Source organism: Electrophorus electricus, chromosome 7 (genome assembly GCF_041902795.1).
Source record: "Electrophorus electricus isolate QZ-2024a chromosome 7, ASM4190279v1, whole genome shotgun sequence".
Lineage (NCBI taxonomy): Eukaryota > Metazoa > Chordata > Actinopteri > Gymnotiformes > Gymnotidae > Electrophorus > Electrophorus electricus.
In genome coordinates, this window is record NC_137503.1 from 7,971,198 (window position 1) to 7,992,193 (window position 20,996).

The window sequence follows — 20,996 nt, forward strand, 5'->3', positions numbered from 1 at the left end:
TGAAGAGACTAGAAAGAATTAACAATGGAAATGAATTTCCATTCCATCATGTCAGCATAATGCATTAAAAAATGCAACAAAAAGTTGTCTAATGTCAAAAGAGAGAGAGGGACTGCAGTATTTTACATAGTTTCACATTTATTTATAACAATTACTTGCAAATTAATGATTTTCAAATTAGTAAATGTAAGAGTGAGTGTCTAGTATCTCAGCTGTTCTTTTTTTTTCTAATTAAAACTAGTCAAATTTAGGAATAACTTTAGAAACTTCAATAAACTTCATAAAGAACAGTGCTCTGAGAACTCTGGCCATCCCCCACAATTAGAAATATTTATTTATTCGTTCACTTTCTCCCAGTGTCATCTCATCAGCTTGTTCACTCTAACTTTCTTCATTTTCTTTTAATCTTCACCATCTTCATCCTCTCCTTGGTCACCATCCATCAATAGGGCAGCATACTTGCTGGCAGAACTGAATTTCTGGAAGGACAATGACAAATTGACACCTTAGTGTGTGTGTGCGTGCAAGACCAGTGTCTATACAGATTTGAGATCAGAATGATCCATCAACTCAAGTACTGATATGATAATGCAAGGGCATTATATCACTTATGTACTCAATAGTAATGTTATGGTTGATAAGGCACTAATCTGCAACTTCAGCTGCCCCAATTCAACTACAGTAGTTCACAAACACAGAAGGTGCTGGTCTGGAAAGCAAAGAATTCGCTGAACAGGTGTTTAAACTCAGTCTCTCCATGTAAATGTCACAAACACTTGGCAAATTACATCCATCAGTGGCAAAATATTTCATCTGCTTTGGAAAATAACTAGGGGTTTTTAAACGAGGCAGGATGTCTTCTATATTGAAGACTGTGATACGAGGGAGAAGCATGATTTCATTCAGTGTGATTAGACATCAACAGGCAGTTGGAGGAAAAAGGTGAGACCCAGAGGTGTACCACCACTGTGGTGGACAGGTTGGTGTGGGGACGCAGGACTCACTGGAGGTGCAGTCTCCTCATATTTCTTTGGCTCTGGCACTGCTCTGGGTTCTCTCTCTCGTCTGCTTTCTTTCCTGACAATCAAAACAAACAACTAGTGAACTCTCATCCAAAGGTCAGGAGCACACACACCCATTGTGCGCATTGTTACCAATTCACCATGCAAGAATATCATGCAGCTCTATGAGTCCTGTTACTAAAGTGATGTCTGTAGGGCAAAATGCATTTGTTCAAGGATCTACAAAATAAGGGGAAGGGGGTTCGACTACAAGCACACCTGTCTGCAGGTTCTCGTCGTCTATCTCTGTTGGGTCCATCCCCTCCTCTACCCCTTCCTCCTCCTCCTCCTCTTCCTCTTCCCTGAGGCACATCTTTCTCCCGTCCTACCCCATCCACCCGATTCTCATCTAAATACACAAAGAAACAGAAATTGTAATCAAGCCCCTTTTCCACTGTTTCAGCAATATGACTGTTCTCAGGACGTATGCAGTAGATATTCTTACCTTTGCCAGATACTTTCTCATCTGACAAGTTTGAAGAACTGTTGAGGGAAAACAGAAGAAAAATGGTCAAGTGGTGGGGGGTAGTTACAGCTGTGTGTGTGTGAGAGATTCACCCATCTACAGTCTGAGTGCAAGTCTCACCTGCTTTGCCTGAGTGTAGCTGAAGGTGAAATGTTAGAGCCACCTCCTGCACTCCGCTTGGCCCATGCATTCTCCATAGGTGGAGGAGCTGGCATAGCTTTTAGTGGGAGAGCTCCCTGATTGGAGGAGGCTGGTGGGCGGGACTCGAGGGAGGCAGGTTCATCCTCTTGGAAGACTTCATTTTCTGAATGCTCTTTCTCTTGATGTTTAGACAGCACAAGCAATCAGAAATATACACAAACAAAAATAATTTAAGTCACAATTTATTTCAAAATCAGCAACGTCCAAAAAAAAAACAGAACAAAAAACCCTAAACCAAAAACAAACAAAGCATATTTAAGTAAATAGACCACTCTACTTTTTGCACTCTTCAAGCTATTCGTGCAACAAGCTGGCAGCTTACATAATGTCAGGCTCCAAAAAACCCATTAAACAAGAAAAAGAAAGCAAACAAAACCAAACCACTCACATCTCATCATTTCTGCTATCTGAACACATCTATAAGAAAGTTGGTATGTGAATTACCTCCAGGATGTGCGGAATCGCTTGGCGTGCATGCATGCTCATTGGCCTGTCCCTCGCTGCGCCAGCTGGGGTCTCTGAGAAGAAGAGAAGATCGATGCCTCACGTCACGCCCCTCACCTTTGCGGCCATCTTGCAGAGCAACCTTTCACTAAGAACACAGTCTGAATTCCATACCCTAACTCCATTCCTGTCTTTATCACATTCCCAGCCCCACTCTGATCACCTCCATTACCCACCACCACACAGCAGCTCGCCTCCTTCCCCCAAGCCCTCTCGCTCTCCCTGCTCACCGATCTCGGGGACGCCTGTCCGAAGCTCTGGGTTTATCCTCCTCCAGCTGTCTCTGCAGTCGCTCCTGCTCCTTCTTCAGCCTCTCTTCTACCTCTCTCTCCTTGGAAGCTGTGTCCACAGGTTTGGCTGCTCCAAATATAGAGGCGGAGCGGCTGGGGTTGGCCGTGCTGCTCTGGGGGGAAGAGCCTCCACTCTGCTCGACCTCCTTTGGTACGCTGCGGGGTTTCAGGTTCAGTTTGGGCCTCTGGGGAGGAGCTGATAAACCAAATACGTGACATCACAACATGGAGACAGGCGCCTTCACATCATTATTATAAGGAGATGTCAACAAGGGCCACAATAACAAAAGCAAAAATATAATAATCAATACAGACAAGCCTGGTTTTGCCAGACCAATACCCAATGCATAGATTTTTTTCAGGCAAGTATCAATGTTATAGGACATAATTCTGAGACACAGCTTCCATTTAAAGAAATCTCTAATGATGAAAAAAGTCAAGGTACTTGACTTGTAATCAGAAGGCTGCTGGTTCAAGCCCCACCTCTGCCAAGTTGCCACTGTTGGGCCCCTGAGCAAGGCCCTTAAGCCTCAATTGCTCAAGTTGTACTCAGTCATAATTGTAAGTCGCTTTGGATAAACGCGTCAGCTAAATGCCGTAAATGTAACTTGCAAACCATGCTGCTGTCTTGCTGTACAGTTTAGTCAGTTCCATTTTGCTTTAGCTACAATTATAGCCACAGCTAATAGCAAATTGTATATGTAAAATTCTCTTCTGTAAGTAATGCACATTACACCAATGGTGAGACATGCCATCATGAAAACGCAGCCTCACCATGCTATTACGCTTAAAATAAGATTCTCTTCACCTTAATTTTCTTGGCTATAGTGCCAAAATGTTACATTATCAAATTAAATTTTGACTGATCTTCAGCTAGCTAACCGACCACAGAGCTCTGAAACATTGCAAGCCTGTTAGCTAACAGAGATAGATTTGCACCTCCTGTTACGGAGCAGCAAGAAACTGGACAAAGCAAAACATACCATTACAATATTAATAATAATGATAATCAATACCACCACATTGTAAATCCAGAAATGCTCTTTAAAATGTTGATCCAACAAAGCCCCTAGCTAATATGACAGAAAATTATTCTTGAATAAAGCTAATAAACTCGCAACTAAAAAAAGTATAGCTAACTTTAGAGAAAACCATTCTTGAATATAATCCATCTATATAATTACTTAGAATTACTTAAAATTAGGCAATTAATGAGAGAACAATGTCCACTCATTATAAGCACCAAGGCATTCATTTTTTATTTAAGCACTGAGATTTAATGCTGTAAAGATGTATCCAAGTATCTAAGCACTTTTATAAGGCCCATATATTTAGTCTAATGGCCTACAGGTACTCAACACAATGTGAACAAACACAATGGCACTTGGGAATACAATAAAGGCACTGAAACCTGTTGTACCTCTCTCTTCACGTCTTTCGTCCCGTCTTTCATAGCGATCATCTGCGTACCGGTCTCCATCTCGCCTTTCGTCGTAGTCACGTCTAAAGCCACTTCCAAATGCCCTGCGGCCCCCGCCACGAGAGTCATAGCCTGACAGTCAAATGACCAAAATTACCCACAATCCATGAGCTTTAGTGCACAGGTGTCAAACTCCAAAGTCCACTAACCTCCACGATCATAGTCTCTGCTGCCTCGGTCATCATAACGATCTTTGCGGTCCCGGTCATCATAGCGATCTCTGCGATCCCGGTCGTCATATCGATCCCGATCATCATAGCGATCTCTACCACCATAGCGATCTCGTCCACCATCATAGCGATCATCACGCCGGGGACCATCTCTGTATCGATCGGACTCGTAACGGTCACGTGACCCTGAGTAAAGACATACCATGTTGGGTGTGGTAACACACATCTTAATAGATGCTTAATACACACTGTCTACAAGGGATAAGGAAGGAAAGACAGACAAACAGACATTTTGAACAGTAGTAGACGTGCAGATTTTCCACATATGCATACAAAATGTAGATGAGAGTAACATACTCTCCCCATAGGTGTCATCTCTGCGTGACCCATCATCACTCTCTGCACTGGGCCGGGCTCTCCAATCTGAATCAGTCTTATCTGGACCACCATCACCTCCTCGCCCACGGTCCCGATCCCGCCCTGACGATGTACTGCCATCCCTCTCTGCGTGTAGACAGAAGTTAATTTAGGCAAGAGACAGGTGACTTGGCCAATTCCCCCCCCCCCCCCCGAGTAGCAATAATGTTCTATGCACCTGTCTATCCATGTATTCTACCTAACGTGAGAAGAATATATGAGTAGATAACCAAAAGACAAGTGAGTAGATATGCACAGAGGGGTGTGTGAGTGTGTCTCCTGGGGATTTTTAGGAGGGTGCAGGGTGAGGGCATTTATATATTTTTATACCAGTTGCTTTGTGAATTTCTGTACCCTGTACAGCAAAAAAAAAAGTGAAGGATGGCACATCAATATCAGATTCTCTTACCTTTGTCATTGGACTGATCGGCAATATCGACACGAATTCGTCTGTTTCCAAGGTTCTACACAAACAGAAACAACAAAAAGAGGTTCAAAGAGTCAGCCAAACAGAAGTGCAGAAACATGACCTATGCCAAGTCAAGCTGTACCTCTTCATTCAGAGTGAGTGCACGCAGGAGTGAATCAACATCGTCAAACTCAGCGTAGCCAAACCCCTTCAGCCTCTCTGGGTTACTAGGCTCCCGTGGTAGGCGCACTGCACTGATCTGAGAACACAGGTGCAAAAACACAAAACAACTTCTCACTGGTTCAATACTGCATAGAATCGACATATTCTCAACTTCTCCAATTATAAACCAAAGAATTTGTAAATTCTGCAGAAATAATTAAGATGAATAATATTAAAGGATTACAATACAATAAACAGATTCTCAATTTAGAATGTAACTGCTGTTTATGGATTTCATCTGTTCTGCTGAACAAGAATGCCAACTTTACTAGCTGAGCTTTAGACAGCGCTTCTCCAATGGACTTGAGAATACCAGAACTTCAGCCACTTCTGACAAGTTTCTTAAATATCTGCGACAAATGTAAACTTTTCCATGATGACAAACATACTCTCTAAAGAGACACAATAAAACATTTACCATTTTGGTAAATTAACAGTGCTAGCATTTCTGAACAAATGCCTCTGAAGGGGAAAAAAAAAACAACAAAAAAACACCAAATGGGAATTGTACACTACATCATGCTCTCTAGAGCTAGCTCCAAGTTCGTATATTAATAAGCCAAAGTACGACTCTCTCATGCTGCCCCTCTATACTCACCGCCAGGCCCCTAAAGAAATCTTTGATTGATTCCTCACTGACATCATAGGGCAGGTTACCAAGGAAGGCGGTGTAGGGCGGACTCCGAGGCAGGCGTGCCCGATCAATGTTTGGCTCTCGGGCTGCACGAGGAGCCGTGGGCAGGATGGAACGGTCAATGGGTGGAGCACGATACGAGTCTTCCTCAGTGTGCCAGGATGTAGACACTAAAGAAAGTAAGAAAACATAATTTAGGAAGAAGTCCAGACAGCTAGAACAAAAATTAAATATGTATAAAATAAAATCTTACTTCAACCATTTAGGGACAGCAAGTAACCCAACGATTCATATCTCTTCTCCGAATATTCATGACAACACACCTTTGTAAAGAATTTTTGTAACCTAGCCCTCAACAAATGTTTGCCTCATATTTTCACCTTCTCCATCCAAGTCATCAGTCTCATCTGCCCAACTGGTTGACTTTACAGTGGGGTAACTGGGTGGCCCAGTACTACCACCATCCTCCGCCAGGAAGTCAGTCAGAGTTAGTGTCTTCCCCTTCTTATTCTTTTTCTTAGCTACACACACACACACACACACACACACACACACACACACACACACACACACAGAGAGAGAGCACAAACCAGTACTTACATTTATGGAAAAACCTCAGGAGTAAACCTGAAAATGCATTTTATTCAGCTGTTATGTCCTGTGGTATGAGAGGTATGTTTTTGCATTGTGAGTTACTCTAAAACCTAATATTACCTAAAAACAAACAAACAAAAGAATAAACAACCATGAAACCACTTTAAAATACTCAGTGTTGAATAAAATGTTTTTTAGACTTAATAGTAGACGTTTTACTGGCAAGCAACTGTCATGTCAGCAATCCTATTCTCATAGCACATTTTTCATTAGATGTCAAAAAACAATACCCACAACTACTGTAGCCTTGTCTAGTAAGGCTAAACCATATGGGCACAAAGATTAAAAAACGGTTAGAATGTCTGTTACCATAGATAAAGGGCCTAAAATCTCCCATGTACTCAAGAAAAAAATCAATCTGGCACAATGATGAGAACACAAAGAGTAGCACAAAATAATAAAGAGAATAACGTAAATCAGTTTATTTTCATAGCTTTATGCTACATTTTAGCAGGTGGATGTCGCGCCGATGTCATGTAGATAGTGACGAAAATGTCAAAAATGCCACTCAATTACTAACCTACGTAAATTACTAACATCAGATGAATTAGACAAACTTACATACGGCAAAATGCCACCGGAATGCCTAATTTGGTGGATAGCTAAAGATGGAAAGCCAATGAAAAGCCAAAGTTTTAAAAGCTGGAAACGTTTTTTTTTCCCCCAGGATGTCACACTAATGCATACTTAACGATAATTAAATAATTTTCTATGTAACCATCGCTGACTCGGAAAGGCTTCTGACAGATCGCTTTGTACATACAGGTTAGCCATAAATTTGACGGGGAACGTGTCAATGACAACGTTGATTTCTACCCGACGCCGAACGACGCTGTATACAAGTTAACGCACGTGGAGAAGTCGACCCCGCCCCCGAAAACTTTGTGCGCATGCGTACCATGTACAGGTCATTGCCATATATCTATGGTCATTATCTTATGCACAACTTCACGCATTACCATACGTTACGATTGGAACCATTCTGCATTAACTTTGCACTGGCAAAACAGTTCAGTTAGTATCTTAAAAGCGATAGTGACGCCACGTCCTGTTACAACCCAATAAAGAGCTTACACATGCAGTCCGAACCATATGACTTGCTTGCTAGCTAGCTAGCTAGCTAGCTAACTAAGTGGCTAGCAAGATGTCTGGCTTTTGCATTTAGTCTTCCTGCTGCTTGTATAGCTCCATTTACATAGTTTTTTTTGCATGAAGATTAACGTTTTTAAATTAGAAACAATATACATCAGATCGGCAAAAATGCTTCAGGCGCGTTCCCTTAAACTAATATAGACCGCAAGTCCACATTCAGCTCACCTGATGCCGCCATGTTGGAGAATGTGCACGTAGCCGAGCCCCGGATGAAGGCGTCAGGGGTATGTCATGGGCACACGCTTCTTCAGTTCCTACAATAAAGGTACATAGACGTTGTTGCTGGATATAACTAGCTCTCACTTTTACCGGTTCCCGCTGCTTTAAACAACATCCGTACAGCTGTATTCCCTGAATCCAGCATACTGCATTTAAAAAAGTACATTTTTTATGTAGAGTAATTGTTTAAACGTAAACAATTACGTAGGCGTACCTGAAACATTGTTTATGAAGCAATGTACTGACACACTAGTTCATACACTGGTTCATACAAGCAAATTATATAGTAGGTGTAAACATTTATTCTGAAAGCAAATGGAGATTTAGATTTGATTCATTCATAAATTTTGAGTGATATACTGTCATTTAAAAGTTATATTTCCTCAGTACACTAGACTGGCCTATTCTGTATCACAGCCAGTAAGGCCAGTAAGACTGCTTTAAAAATATTCTTACCTATTTTCTTTTATAATGTATAGATTCTGTCCAGCTCCATGATGTCACACAAGCACAGAAGCACTGCACAGCCTGCTCTGACACATATGACTCTGATCACAAAGGGCTTCGTAATTACATTCTATTTGATTTAGGTGTGTTAGGGCAGGAAAAACTTTTTTTTTTTAATGGTAGGGTATAGGTTCTCCTTTGATTTCATTCCTACCCCTCAATTTTGCTGGTAAGTGGCAGCTGTGCAAAGACTAATCATTCTTATATGACACCTATGTAAAGTGAAGCTGGCATGCTAAGAGTGTACCTATGCATAACAAATTTGTTTGCATTGTATTCTTTTACAGTTATTCTAATGTTAGATTAGCATGTGCACCTGTCACTAATGCTTGACACATTTGCAAATGAGGTAATTTATTCAGTCCAGTACATTTTAATTAGTCACTGTAACAGCTACAGTACAGTCTTTACCTGTATGTGCAATACTTATGGTAAGACGATAGGGGGCCTGCTTAGCTAGCAGTATGAAGAACCTGTTGGCGAGTCTTAGGATTGATTATTGTACAAAGGGTTGAAACACTGATATAAAAATATTTATATAGCAAGTTTGTGTGGCTTTTGTGTACAAACCTTTGAAAACCTTTTTAAAACACCCTCAAACCACAAAATAACTCAGTTTTATCTAAACTCTGTTCAGTTCCATTACATTTGTATAGAGCTCTTTACAACAGACAGAATAGACTCAAACGTACAGATAGGTAGTAGGAGCAACCATTTAAGCATCACACATTTATGAATCACTAAAGAGTTTTAATTGACATCCATCAGTGGCCTATCTCCAGCATATCCTTTTGAACTCTTGATTCTGAACACTGCATTCATCTGGAACAAGATTTCTGTTAATCTTTAGAATTACTTGACACTCTGGAATGGTATTCTAAAAAGCCATGTGTGCAAGCTATATGGGCGTTTTTAAATCCTATAGTTGTTGTTTCTAAAAACCTACTTATCTAGCCAGGCCTATGGGTAGTTTCTCGGGTCTTTTATTTTGTTATTTTAATTGTATATTTCATGAATTCTAGTAAATGTATTTCATCAATATATCTATTACATACATTTGTTTATTCCTTTCTGTGTAAAAGCTCATTGAAGTTTTGAACTCAAAAGTGCTATAAAAAGGTTCTGCTACTGTTGTTGTGGTGATGATGATGATTATGATTGTTATTGTAATTATTATATTCCTTCTTTCCTCACACCAGTTGTGGTATCTGGTGAATTCAAGAAATGAAAGCAATTCACCCTAGAACATCTGTAGGATCTGAGGCGGTGCCCATGAGTGTGATGTTCTGCATTTTGCGGGCTGATGGATGGCCTGGGAGTATTTTGGTGATTAGTTGGTGAATCCCATACTGAGTGTTCCTAATGCTCCCACTATGACTTGCACTACTTTTATCTTGGTATTCCACATCCTATTGATTTCATTTTCCAGATCCTTATACTTGCTGAGGTTCTCGGTCTCCGTCAACATGATGTTCAACTCGTTTATGTCCAGAGTCTCATCTATTATTATAAAGCCTTTTAATGCCAGTCTTCAAGTAATGGATGTCTCAGATGGTGAAAGGTTCTTGTGTCTTGCTATCTATCCTCTGTATGTCCATTCCCAACCAGTCAACAATGTGTGTTGGTTGTTCTCACTTAATTCTTGGAGCTCAGCTTGATCTTCAATGTCTGGCACACTTTAAATCTGATAAAGGAGTTACTTTAGAAGATTGTCTCTTAATTGTAATGTTTCTTGTATGTACATATGGCCTTCAGTGTAGAACATAATCTCTGACTTCCATTAACTCACTGACATTTCTACTAATCAACTAATTGTTGGATACACTTGTTAAATCTCCATAGTTCATGATATAGCTAGACTCCTTAGGTGTTTCTTCAACCATGTATGACAGTATTTCTCTATGTCTGCAAGAATTCTATGCTTGAGCCTGAAGTTTGACAGCCAGGTTGTGAGTGTGCTCACTGTCTTTTCTCTTCTTTGCAATCCATATTGTGTAGTTATTATGGATGACTTTGTCTTCAAAGATGGCACACCAGAAAATCTCTACTTGTCTTGAGAAAGAAGAACTTTCATGTCAGTTTTCTTGTTGTTCAGCTAATGATAGAAACCTTTGGTGTCCAAACTAAAGACCTTGCTTCAATTATAGTGATTGCTCTTCTTTGTGTATCTTCTCAATCATTGAACCTTCACCTGGATCTTAAAATTGACAGCTTGCTTTATCTCTATGACAGTCATGTCAGCTTTGCATTTACTCCTCAAGATATCGACCTGGCACGTGCTGATTCCTTTCTTGGTTTAACTCATAATTGCCAGCTCTCTCTGGCAAGATTCAGGAGTGGAACTACCAGTTACCTCCTGTACATGGATGACCTTTGTCACGATTGGCCACCCTCCTGGTGTCCATGTTTCCATGGTCTCCCTGTCATGTCTTTGTTTTCCTTTACTTCCTTGTTATTCCATTCCTTAGTTTTGTTTTCTCTGCCCCTCATAATTTGCAATTGTGTCTTGTTTAGCATCGATTAGCTCATGTATTGAAGCCGTGTGTTTTATTTCCCACAGTGTCATTTTTCTGGTTTGTTCTGTTGTGTTTAGATTTGGTATCGCTATCACTGTTGTTGCCTCTCTTTCTTGCCAGTTAGTTTCCTGAAGTCTACCTCCTGCTGTGCTGTTTTGTTAATCAGCCTTTTTTTCATTTCCCCACCTATACATTACCTTACCTTTTGCTTATTTCATATTTTGGTTTGACTAAGTGTTTCCCGTGTCTCATGTCTGTTTAGCCTCTATATTAGCCTCCCATTTTTTTGTTTCCCTTGGTCATATAAAGAACCTCCTGCACTTGCATTGTGCCTCTCACTTCGTCCCTGCTAAAACATTATAACATCAAGATGCATGCCAAGACGAAAAGGGATTCACTCATGCACCTCAACAGAATCCACAGCTAGTACACAAGACCAAATAACAGACCAGGAGGAACAAAATCACATGGGAATCATGAGGCAGAAATGAGAAGTATAGCAACACCCAAATACCTTCTTAGGGGAAGGCAGGTCCCCAAGAGCCACTGAATGGAAATGATCAATTCAAAGCCATAAACATGTATGTTATTCCAGTAAGCAGATACCTAGCAGGCACAATAAGATGACTAAGAGAAGAGCTAGAAGGTGCTCATTTGGAGACCAGAAAATCTCTCACAATGCATGAGGCACTCCACCCACAATACATTTAAAGGCTGTATGCCAACCAGAAGGAGGGAGAAGGGGCCTAAAATGCATAAGATCCACTGCCTAGTGTGAGACATGAAACATCCATGAATACATTCAAGCAATAAACCCCAAGACTGCGCTTGGAGCATATTGGGGCATGGTCAACATGGAAGCATTAGAGGTGCTATAAGGCACCTGATAACAATTATGGCAGTGATGGCTGATGTAATACAATCCTACCACTGACTGAAAAATGCAGGACTGAAGAATAGTGTATCTCCAACTTCTCATATTCCTTTCTTTGAATGTTCACCACACTTGGGACTACTACATTAATTTATACATCTGGTTTTTTTTACATCTTATCTACTGTCACAATGTCTGGTTATATTCCCAGTACTTGTTTGCCTCTCTGGATTTGGAGGTCCCACAGGATCTTAGCCCTATTGATTTTGGGATGTCATGTTCATATAATTTTGCCTCTGTTGCTGTATATCAGAGGTATTCAATAATCATTTAATTATATACACAATAGTACAATAATCATTTAATCAACTATACCAATATATATTTGATCACTGATTACATCTCTTACAGGTAATACAGTAAGCAACTCCCACAGTTATGCAAGCCGTGGAATGGGTGATTGACAAGTGATCCTTTTGTGCCAGTTATTTTAGTGGCTAAAAAACATTGACATGTAGCACATCTAGAGTGGTTGCAGGCTACAGCACCACAGCTATTATTTGAATGATCAATTCTCTCACCCTTGACAGGCATGCATGTCTGATGTTTTTGTTTCAACTGTAGGAGATTAGTGAAGGATCCTTAAAAAGGGATGTGGTATCTGCATTGTCCTGGAGGATTCTGACATGTTATGTATAATATCAGGGATATCATTAATATATGAGAGTCTGTAGGTTTATAATAGGTTGTAATATTTAAACGAATTAGCAAACTTCACTGAAACATCCAGAAAGGCTATTCTCATGCCAGGATGTGCTAGGTTCCATGTATATTCAAGAGCTGGATGGAACTTGGAGAATGAAGAAATGAAGAAATTTGTATCTCAAAAATTGTCAGGGTACAGGTCCAGTATACTGCAAAAAAAAAAAAAAAAGTTTCTCAACAAGTCCAGAGGTTTTATAGGCTGGTCCCATTTTAGTATACATACCAACTCTTATTTGTAAGTCATACTTGGAGTGAAAGGACAAGCAGTTCAGAGTTACGACAAGTTCCAACAGTCTTAAGGGAATTCAGTGGTGCGAAGAAGTGTTTGCCCCCTTCCTGATATGCAAAAAAAAAAAAAGTCACACAATGTTTCAGATCAAACAAATTGAAATATTAGACAAAGATAAGTAAACAAAATGCAGTGTTTAAAGTGAAGGTTATTATTAAGGGAAAAAAAAATCCAAACCTACATGGCCTTGTGTGAAAAAGTGATTGCCCCCTAAACCTAATAACTGGTTGGGCCACCCTTAGCAGCAACAACTGCGATCAAGCATTTGTGATAACTGCCAATGAGTCTTTTACAGCACTGTGGAGGAATTTTGGCCCACTCATCTTTGGAGAGGCCACTCCAAAGTCTTCATTTTGTTTTTCTTAAGCCATTCAGAGGTGAAATTGCTGGTGTGTTTTGGATCATTGTCCTGCTGCAGAACCCAAGTGTGCTTCAGCTTGAGGTCACAAATAGATGGCCAGACATTCTCCTTCAGGATTTTTTGGTAGACAGCAGAATTCATGGTTCCATTTAATCACAGCAAGTTTTCCAGGTCCTGAAGCAGCAAAACAGCCCCAGATCATCACACTACCACCACTATATTTTACTGTTGGTATGATGTTCCTTTTCTGAAATGGTGTGTTACTTTTATGCCAGATGTAATGGGACATACACCTTCCAAAAGGTTCTCATCAGTCCAGAGTATTTTTCCCAAATGTCTTGGGGATCATCAAGATGTTTTCTGTCAAAACTGAGATGAGCCTTTATGTTCTTTTTGCTCAGCAGTGGCTTTTGTCTTGGAACTCTGCCACACAGGCCATTTTTGCCCACTCTCTTTCTTATGGTGGAGTCATGAACACTGACCTTAAGTGAGGCAAGTGAGGCCTGCTGTTCTTTGGATGTTGTTGTGGGGTCTTTTGTGACCTCTTGGATGAGTCATCGCTGCGCTCTTGGGGTAATTTTGGTCGGCCAGCCACTCCTGGGAAGGTTCACCACCATTCTATGTTTTCGCTATTTGTGGATAATGGCTCTCACTGTGATTTGCTGGAGTCCCAAAGCTTTAGAAATGACTTTATAACCTTTTCCAGATTAATAGATGTCGATTACTTTGTATCTCATTTGCTCCTGAATTTCTTTGGTTCACAGTATGCTGTCTAGCTTTTGAGGATCTTTCAGTCTACTTCACTTCATTAGGCAGGTCCTATTTAAGTGATTTCTTGATTGAGAACAGGTGTGGCAGTAATCAGGCCTGGGTGTGGCTAGAGAAATTGAACTCAGATTTCCAAAGATGTGATAAAGCATAGTAATTTATGTTTTAACGGGGGGCAATCACTTTTTCACACAGGGCCATGTAGGTTTGGATTTTTTCCCCCCTTAATAATAAAAACCTTCATTTAAAAACTGCATTTTGTGCTTACTTGAGTTATCTTTGTCTAATATTTAAATTTGTTTGATGATCTGAAACATTTAAGTGTGACAAAAATAATAAGATTACAGAAAGGGGGCAAACACTTTTTCACACCACTGTCTCTGTGGGAGGATTCTTTTCAGGTCTTGCATCAAGAAAATGTTTTAAAGCTTTCAAACCATCTTCATTAGGAATGAGTGTATTCAAGCCTTTAAAGTCCATTGAAAAAAGCAAGGCGTTGGCAGGTAGCATTTGTTCTTTCAGGCATTCAAGGACTTGTAGAAAGTGTGAAGAGTTTTTAATATATGTAGGTAAGGACTGAACAACTGGTTGAAAAATGTCATCCAGAAGCTGGGATATTATTTCTGTTTAGCAGGAACAAGCAGATTCAATAGGGCATTCAGTCTTATTTTCCTTATGAATTTTAGGGAGAAGATAGCTACAACAAGGATTATCTACAATAAGATTTCGTGTAGAATCAGGGAGGTGTCCTGCTGAAATGGCTTGATTAATAATAGTGTATTGTGTAGTGAACATCTCTACATCTCTCTCTCCCTCCCCCTCTCTCTCTCTTTCTCTCTCTCCTTCTCTCTCATTCATTTATATAACGATGGTAAAGTTTGACATGATTATGTCAAGGTAACACTGTACATGGCTTTCTAGTTTAGGTTTTAGAAACCACCAATAACAGGTGTGGGTATGTGCATCATGCTTCACTAAAGGTTTTTGTAAGAATTAGTAAGATGTCATTTCATACCTTTCAGTTGGCTTTCCCACACTTCTTTTCTTTGTCAAACACCTGAAAGTCCTTGCTACCAGGTAATGGTGTAACATGAATGTATATGAAGAATAGAGTAATTGATTTAGACAAACGAGTGTGTTACATTGTTGAGAAATATAACAAAAGGGGAGAGAATACAAGTGACAGTGAGAGTAGGAACAAGGGAAACCTCCTATAGGCAGACACAGAGTATTAAGTGCAGATATGTGGAAGTTAGTAAGTGTGACCTTGGTCCTCCTCTTATATGTAAAAGGTAAGACATCTACAAAAGTCCTGGTTGGTTGTATTTATTTTGATTACAGTGTTCGAGACAATAGTTAGAATAAAAAATCTGTCCAAGCAAAAATGTCATTAAAAAATTAGGGTTAGGAGAAATTTAGCAAATGTTATGTATACTGCTCAACCTGAAATCAGCAAACTAGGTGAAGGATGTTCTGTGTTTTATCTAGTTGTGTCCTTCTCCTTTTGATTAGATAACAAATAAAGTCATCTAGGCAAATGGGCAAATTGGTTGTTCTATTTTACTGGAGAATGTTTTAACATAAATGTGCCTTATTGATTTATATAATAGAAGGTAATTGGCTATACTTCTCTCAGTTTTGCATAGAACTTTCTTACTGATCAATTATATTTGTCATGCTGCATAAAATCCACATTGCTGAAATTTCTGTTGTGGTTGCTCTATTGGGGTAAATGCATATGTGGGCAGAGAGGGGATTTGGTTTGTTGTCATGTTCTTTTTAGCAGAGATTACTATTTATCAATAAGGCAATATACATAAGGCATTCTAGGATTTTTTTTCCATATGGATTGTACAGAGAGGGCTACGTTTAATAGCCTATATTTCAGCATGTATACAGATTACTTGTTTTTTTAGTAAATCATTATCCAAAAAATATTTTGCAATAATAAAAATGTAATCAGATTAATTTCCATTACAATTGACTTACTTTCAGACTTTTTCTTTATTCTTCTGTAATGTGGCACGTGCATTAGTCTCTGTAAGGGAAATAATAATAATTACAAAATTAAATTAAAAGGAAAGCTGACATGTTTGTCATGTCATCTTGTTTGAACTAACCCCCACTAATATTAAACAAAACAGTCGGTCAAGTATAGTTTTTCTGGTTCACCATTTGCTGCACAAAATCTTCCTTGCAAGTGTCAACAGCAGGACATCTACAACGCGCATGGAAACCACATGAGGAAACTAAATTTGATCGGTCTTCTGTGTCTTACTGCTGATACAAGTGCTTAAAATGTTAAAATGTGATTACTTCATAGCTAGCTTACTGATAAATAACATTGTTTGCTAAAAGATGCTCGAATTTGCCAGTCCTGAGCAAAGAGAAATTATTTATTTATTTGTTTACTCCAATGTGGAACAAAATGCATTCATAGTACTTAGTTTTTATTGGCTCATACTCATCACTATTAACATCATTACGAACATCAAACACAAGCCAGCAAGTAGGAATGTTAACCTATATGTTTTTTATACCTTGCATTATCATGATTTTTTTAGTGATCAGATCACTTGAGATTTCACTTTTGGATTTTTTAGCCACAAAAAAAGATAGGTGTAAACATCCCCAGGATGCACTGTGATCAGATTACAATTAAAATTGTATCACAGGTGTAGAAATACCTTGACCATCTTCAATACAAATGTAAACAATGCATTTTCATTATACCCCACTTATCTCTAAAAAGAAAATTCTTTATTATTTTTAGTGTTATCTCCATACTAATACATAATACGTATGCTTATTGCTGACACAATAATTGCAATGAGCACTACAGAAATTAAAGCAGCTGCAAAACAAAGCCTTCTCCTCTTGCTTTAAATGTTTTTAATGTTTTTGTTTGTTTGTTTTCTTCTTAACCTTAATAAATCTCAGTGTTCTTTCCCATTACAGATTCCCTTCCTCAACTAAATGGTAGGTTCATATCTAGCTGTATCTCTCCCAGCACTTATCATTTCTTTTCTCACTGTAATCTGCCTTCTCTGTAGTTATAGCATAGAATTGCACATTTTATCAAGCTGAAATTGAGCAGATCTCTCTCTCTTTCAGTATGTGGTAATGCATCTTTAAACAATAGAATTGTGGGTGGGCAGGATGTCCTTCCAGGGGCTTGGCCATGGCAGGTTAGTTTATACAGCACAGCTTTTGGTCAGCATTTCTGTGGAGGATCCCTTATCACAAAAGACTGGGTAATGACAGCAGCACACTGTTTCACCAGGTGAGCGTCACACATCACATACTTTTTCACATAACACTACAGTATATTGACACACCTGAATATAATATACCTGAAATACCAGAATACAAAGAATGAACAACTGATTCCCTCCCAACTTCACCCCCCGTCCTTCTCCCCAGCGTTAACTTTCGTGACATGCTGGTGTACTTGGGGAAACAGACTCAACATGGCTATAATCCCAGACAGATCTCTAGGCGTGTTACACAAGTGGTTTGCCACCCCAACTACAAGAGCAACACTAATGACAATGACATCACCTTGTTGCAGCTGAATGAATCCGTCTCTTTCACAAACTACATCAGGCCTGTGTGTCTGGCTGCTCAGGGCAGCAACTTCCGTGCCGGCACTTTAAGTTGGATCACAGGGTGGGGGAACATACCCTCTGGAGGTACACATACACATATATGCACGTGCATGCTATGCACCCATGAACAAACACAGACATAAATACATCCACAATACATTTTTGTATCTTTAAGTGTGTGCGTGTGTGTCTGTGTGTTTGCATGTATGTATGTGTGCTTGTGCATAGAAGAACTGCCTTTTCCTGGTGTATTGCAGGAAGTAGCATTGCCTATTGTTGACAGGAAGCAGTGTGAAAATCTAGTGGGAGCTGGACTAATTACCAAAAATATGATTTGTGCTGGCTTACTGAAAGGAGGCAAGGATTCCTGTCAGGTACACAAACAGAAACACAAATATTCTAGGAACACATATAATCTCTTTTGCATTATTTTTGTAGCCTCCACTAAGTAGTTAAGTAGATTGAGACTGGACCTGACGATCCGATGTGATGTATGGTTTAATGGCCCAATGGGGTGTATTTCTTTTGAAGGCTCAAATATTTTGTCTGTCTCTGTCTTTCTCTTTCTTTTCAAGGGGGACTCTGGAGGTCCAATGGTGAGCAAACAAGGTACAGTCTGGATTCAGTCTGGAATCACTAGCTGGGGGGAAGGCTGTGCCCAGCCCAGATCACCTGGTGTGTACACTCAGGTGTCACAGTACCAAAACTGGATATCCACTATTCTCAAAAAAAATCCTCCTGGCTTCATCAAATTTAACCCTGCCACATAAGACAGAGTAATACATTTACATGTCAACAAGTATAAAACCTTGAATAAAGTGACTAAGCATTGAGAGATCCCAACATGAAGAGCTGTAACTAGTGTTTCTGTGGTTAGATGGCAGGTCAAGCAATATATTAGTAGATTAACTAAAAGCATTAGTAGATTTAATAAAAGTGGTAGTGATTATTAAATTGTGTCACAACTGGTGTTACGTAACATATTGAGCCTACCACTAAATGGTAATGTGTGCACAGGTAAATAGCTTATGCTTTCAAAGTTTTTGCGTTGCTACTAAATACAATTAGTATATATTTCTGTTTTGTTTGTTTTACAAACTCTCAGTCCAACCAGCAAGTAGGCTATCTGATAATATCAATATGGCCTTGTCTTTTTAATTTTATGAGGAGATAAATATAGAGTAGTGCTGTTGGTTCTGGTTGAGGCCTTCACTGTTAGCAGAGGCATAAAGTGATCAGCAAAATGACCACAGAAGTATGAAATAGAAGTGTTTAATTAATGCATGTACTGATGAACTTATTAAAGGTTTGACCAAGCAAGGCTATGCATATTTCAAGCTGTTATTTATACATTATAAAGAATGCACATAAATGATGAAAGCACACATAGAATATTTATGGAAAAGTAAAGTGTGACATAAGCTGGCCCTCTAGCACTCCACACAGATGAAAAGGTCAGTCCTCAGTCCAGGTCTCGTACTGGCTTGTTTTCTGAGATTATTTATTATTAGGGTGGCTAAAGTCTTACTTTAGATCTTAAGGACAGGGAACTTCCATGGGGAACTAATTTTAGCTCATTCTGTAATGTTGGATCAGGGCATATTGAATAACCATTGTTCCATGCAGTGACCATGGCTGCTTTGATCCATTTATGTTTGATAGGTATTTATTCTGGGCCAGAGTGGGGGTCTCCTTTATGTAAAAATATAGAAGTTTCAGCTTCTGACCCATATACCAATCAAAACACTCCTCCACCCACATCAAAGAAGCACATAGTCCAATCAGTGGTCAGGTAGAATGTGTTCTGGAGGTCTGTGTCCTACTCCAGCTAGGGTTATTGTTGTAAACAGGATAGTTAAACACATTTAGAATACAATAATGGTGCCAGCAATGGTGGATTATAATTTACAATTGACTGTGACATGTATGACAGTTTATGTAAATAATTAATTTGTTAATAATAAGCAGACAAAAATAGAGATTTCCATATCTATAATGTAATGCTGTATTTCTCTGTTTATCATCCAATACTTTCTATATATCTTGTATTTAGAATTGTGTTCTAAATTATCCTAATGAAACATACAATCTGTTCATGTTGTCTCACATATGCCCTCTAGTGGTGTTGTTCCTGAATAACTTCAAAGGCTTACACAGTCAATCCAAATCACAAGATAATCATAACATGCAAATCATTAACGGGTATACAATTTGTTTCAGTACAAGCACTGGCCTAAAAACAATGAACAAAACTAAGTCAGATTATTTTAATTAAAAACATCCATCGAGTCTTTCCTGTGCTTCTCTTGTGCCTTAGGTAAACATCACCATCACCATTACAGAAGCACACAGCAGTCTAGAACATATAAAGCCATCACTCTCTCTCCCTATGTTCTTTGTTTGCTTCCCTGTACTCCATGTTTCTCCCAGTACATATCCAGCAGGAGATACAGGAATGGAGTAGCAGGGAAATCAAACTCACTTATACTGAATCTCTCTCAGCATAGCAATAAACATCCGTGTTTAAACAATCTTTGGGGTTAAACCTTCATAGGTCCTACTCATTGTCCCTGTAATGACCATATCCAGTATGACATCTCTGCTCCAGGATTCATACCCATTAAAAACTTTATTCAATAAAGAACATAATGTTGAGTTCATTCTTTAATGTAGACTTAAAGCAAATGTGGATGTGTGGCTCATCTTAAGAATGATGGACTCAATATCTTGTTTTAAAGGGTCAGATTTTACATTCTGTGTGTTTTTATTTCATTTTTACAGTCCAGTCTTACTCAATCCCATGGTAATTATTGTGGAAGTGGCAGGAATTTCATACAGCTGCCTTCAGACTCATTTACTCCTTCCAGGGGCCACCCCTGTCCTCCCCTCAAAACAGGCATGTGTTGCCATCAGTTACGGCAAGGTTGGTGTCTCACTGCGAAATGCTTCGAAGGGATGATTAAAGACAACATTCAAATTACACATTTACAGCATTTAGCAGATGCTCTTGTCTAAAAATGCTTTGGATGCGAAAATGGATACAACAGTGCTGCACATTACATAGAGGGAGAATATTGCATTTTCCTTGTAGTATATTTTTCGGAAGTGAATTAAAGACATCTGTATGTGCAGTCAAACTTTGTGCTTAGCATGATCGTGGATAATCTTGGCCAGAAGCATATATTCTGCCAGAAAATATGTGAAGAAATTACACAGTGGTAATGTGTGGCATGTTGTACACAGTGGTCATACATGTGCATTATATATGAGTTATAAATGAGATATGTAAGGAAGGAGAAAATGGAAAACTTTCCCCATCTCCTCAAATCATGTGACCAAATTCTTTGACTCCACTGAGCTTAGTAATGGCTGTCGTAAGCAAAAATCCTCTAATGGCTTTTGTGAACGTCTTGTAATTTTTTTTTTAAT

General features: G+C 39.2%; 2 protein-coding genes across 2 annotated transcripts; one reads left to right on the plus strand and one right to left on the minus strand.

The window, feature by feature from the left end:
• Positions 1 to 118: 118 nt before the first annotated feature.
• eif4bb (eukaryotic translation initiation factor 4Bb) lies at positions 119 to 15,967 on the minus strand. Its single transcript, XM_026996152.3, has 16 exons — positions 15,949 to 15,967; positions 7,826 to 7,914; positions 6,235 to 6,375; positions 5,819 to 6,024; positions 5,141 to 5,257; positions 4,999 to 5,053; positions 4,530 to 4,676; positions 4,152 to 4,358; positions 3,943 to 4,074; positions 2,463 to 2,718; positions 2,173 to 2,246; positions 1,648 to 1,846; positions 1,507 to 1,544; positions 1,281 to 1,410; positions 1,005 to 1,077; positions 119 to 479 (listed from the first exon to the last, which is right to left on the minus strand). The coding sequence occupies exons 2-16, from the start codon at positions 7,836 to 7,838 to the stop codon at positions 402 to 404; spliced, it is 1,866 nt and encodes a 621-aa protein (XP_026851953.1). The 5' UTR covers positions 7,839 to 7,914; positions 15,949 to 15,967; the 3' UTR covers positions 119 to 401.
• On the plus strand, positions 7,837 to 20,012 carry LOC113567989 (serine protease 27-like). Its single transcript, XM_081717065.1, has 5 exons — positions 7,837 to 7,884; positions 17,019 to 17,242; positions 17,383 to 17,651; positions 17,796 to 17,941; positions 18,143 to 20,012. The coding sequence occupies exons 1-5, from the start codon at positions 7,837 to 7,839 to the stop codon at positions 18,335 to 18,337; spliced, it is 882 nt and encodes a 293-aa protein (XP_081573191.1). The 3' UTR covers positions 18,338 to 20,012.
• The last annotated feature ends 984 nt before the right edge of the window (positions 20,013 to 20,996 follow it).

Excerpts from the sequence above, each read along its gene's own strand:
- LOC113567989 (XM_081717065.1), top strand. The coding sequence starts at position 7,837 with ATGTTGGAGAATGTGCACGTAGCCGAGCCCCGGATGAAGGCGTCAGGG. Across the intron at positions 17,243-17,382 it reads GCAGCACACTGTTTCACCAG|CGTTAACTTTCGTGACATGC; the intron begins GTGAGCGTCACA and ends CCTTCTCCCCAG. Across the intron at positions 17,652-17,795 it reads GGGGAACATACCCTCTGGAG|AAGAACTGCCTTTTCCTGGT; the intron begins GTACACATACAC and ends GCTTGTGCATAG.
- eif4bb (XM_026996152.3), bottom strand. Across the intron at positions 5,054-5,140 it reads CACTCACTCTGAATGAAGAG|AACCTTGGAAACAGACGAAT; the intron begins GTACAGCTTGAC and ends CTGTTTGTGTAG. Across the intron at positions 4,075-4,151 it reads CAGAGACTATGATCGTGGAG|GCTATGACTCTCGTGGCGGG; the intron begins GTTAGTGGACTT and ends TTTGACTGTCAG.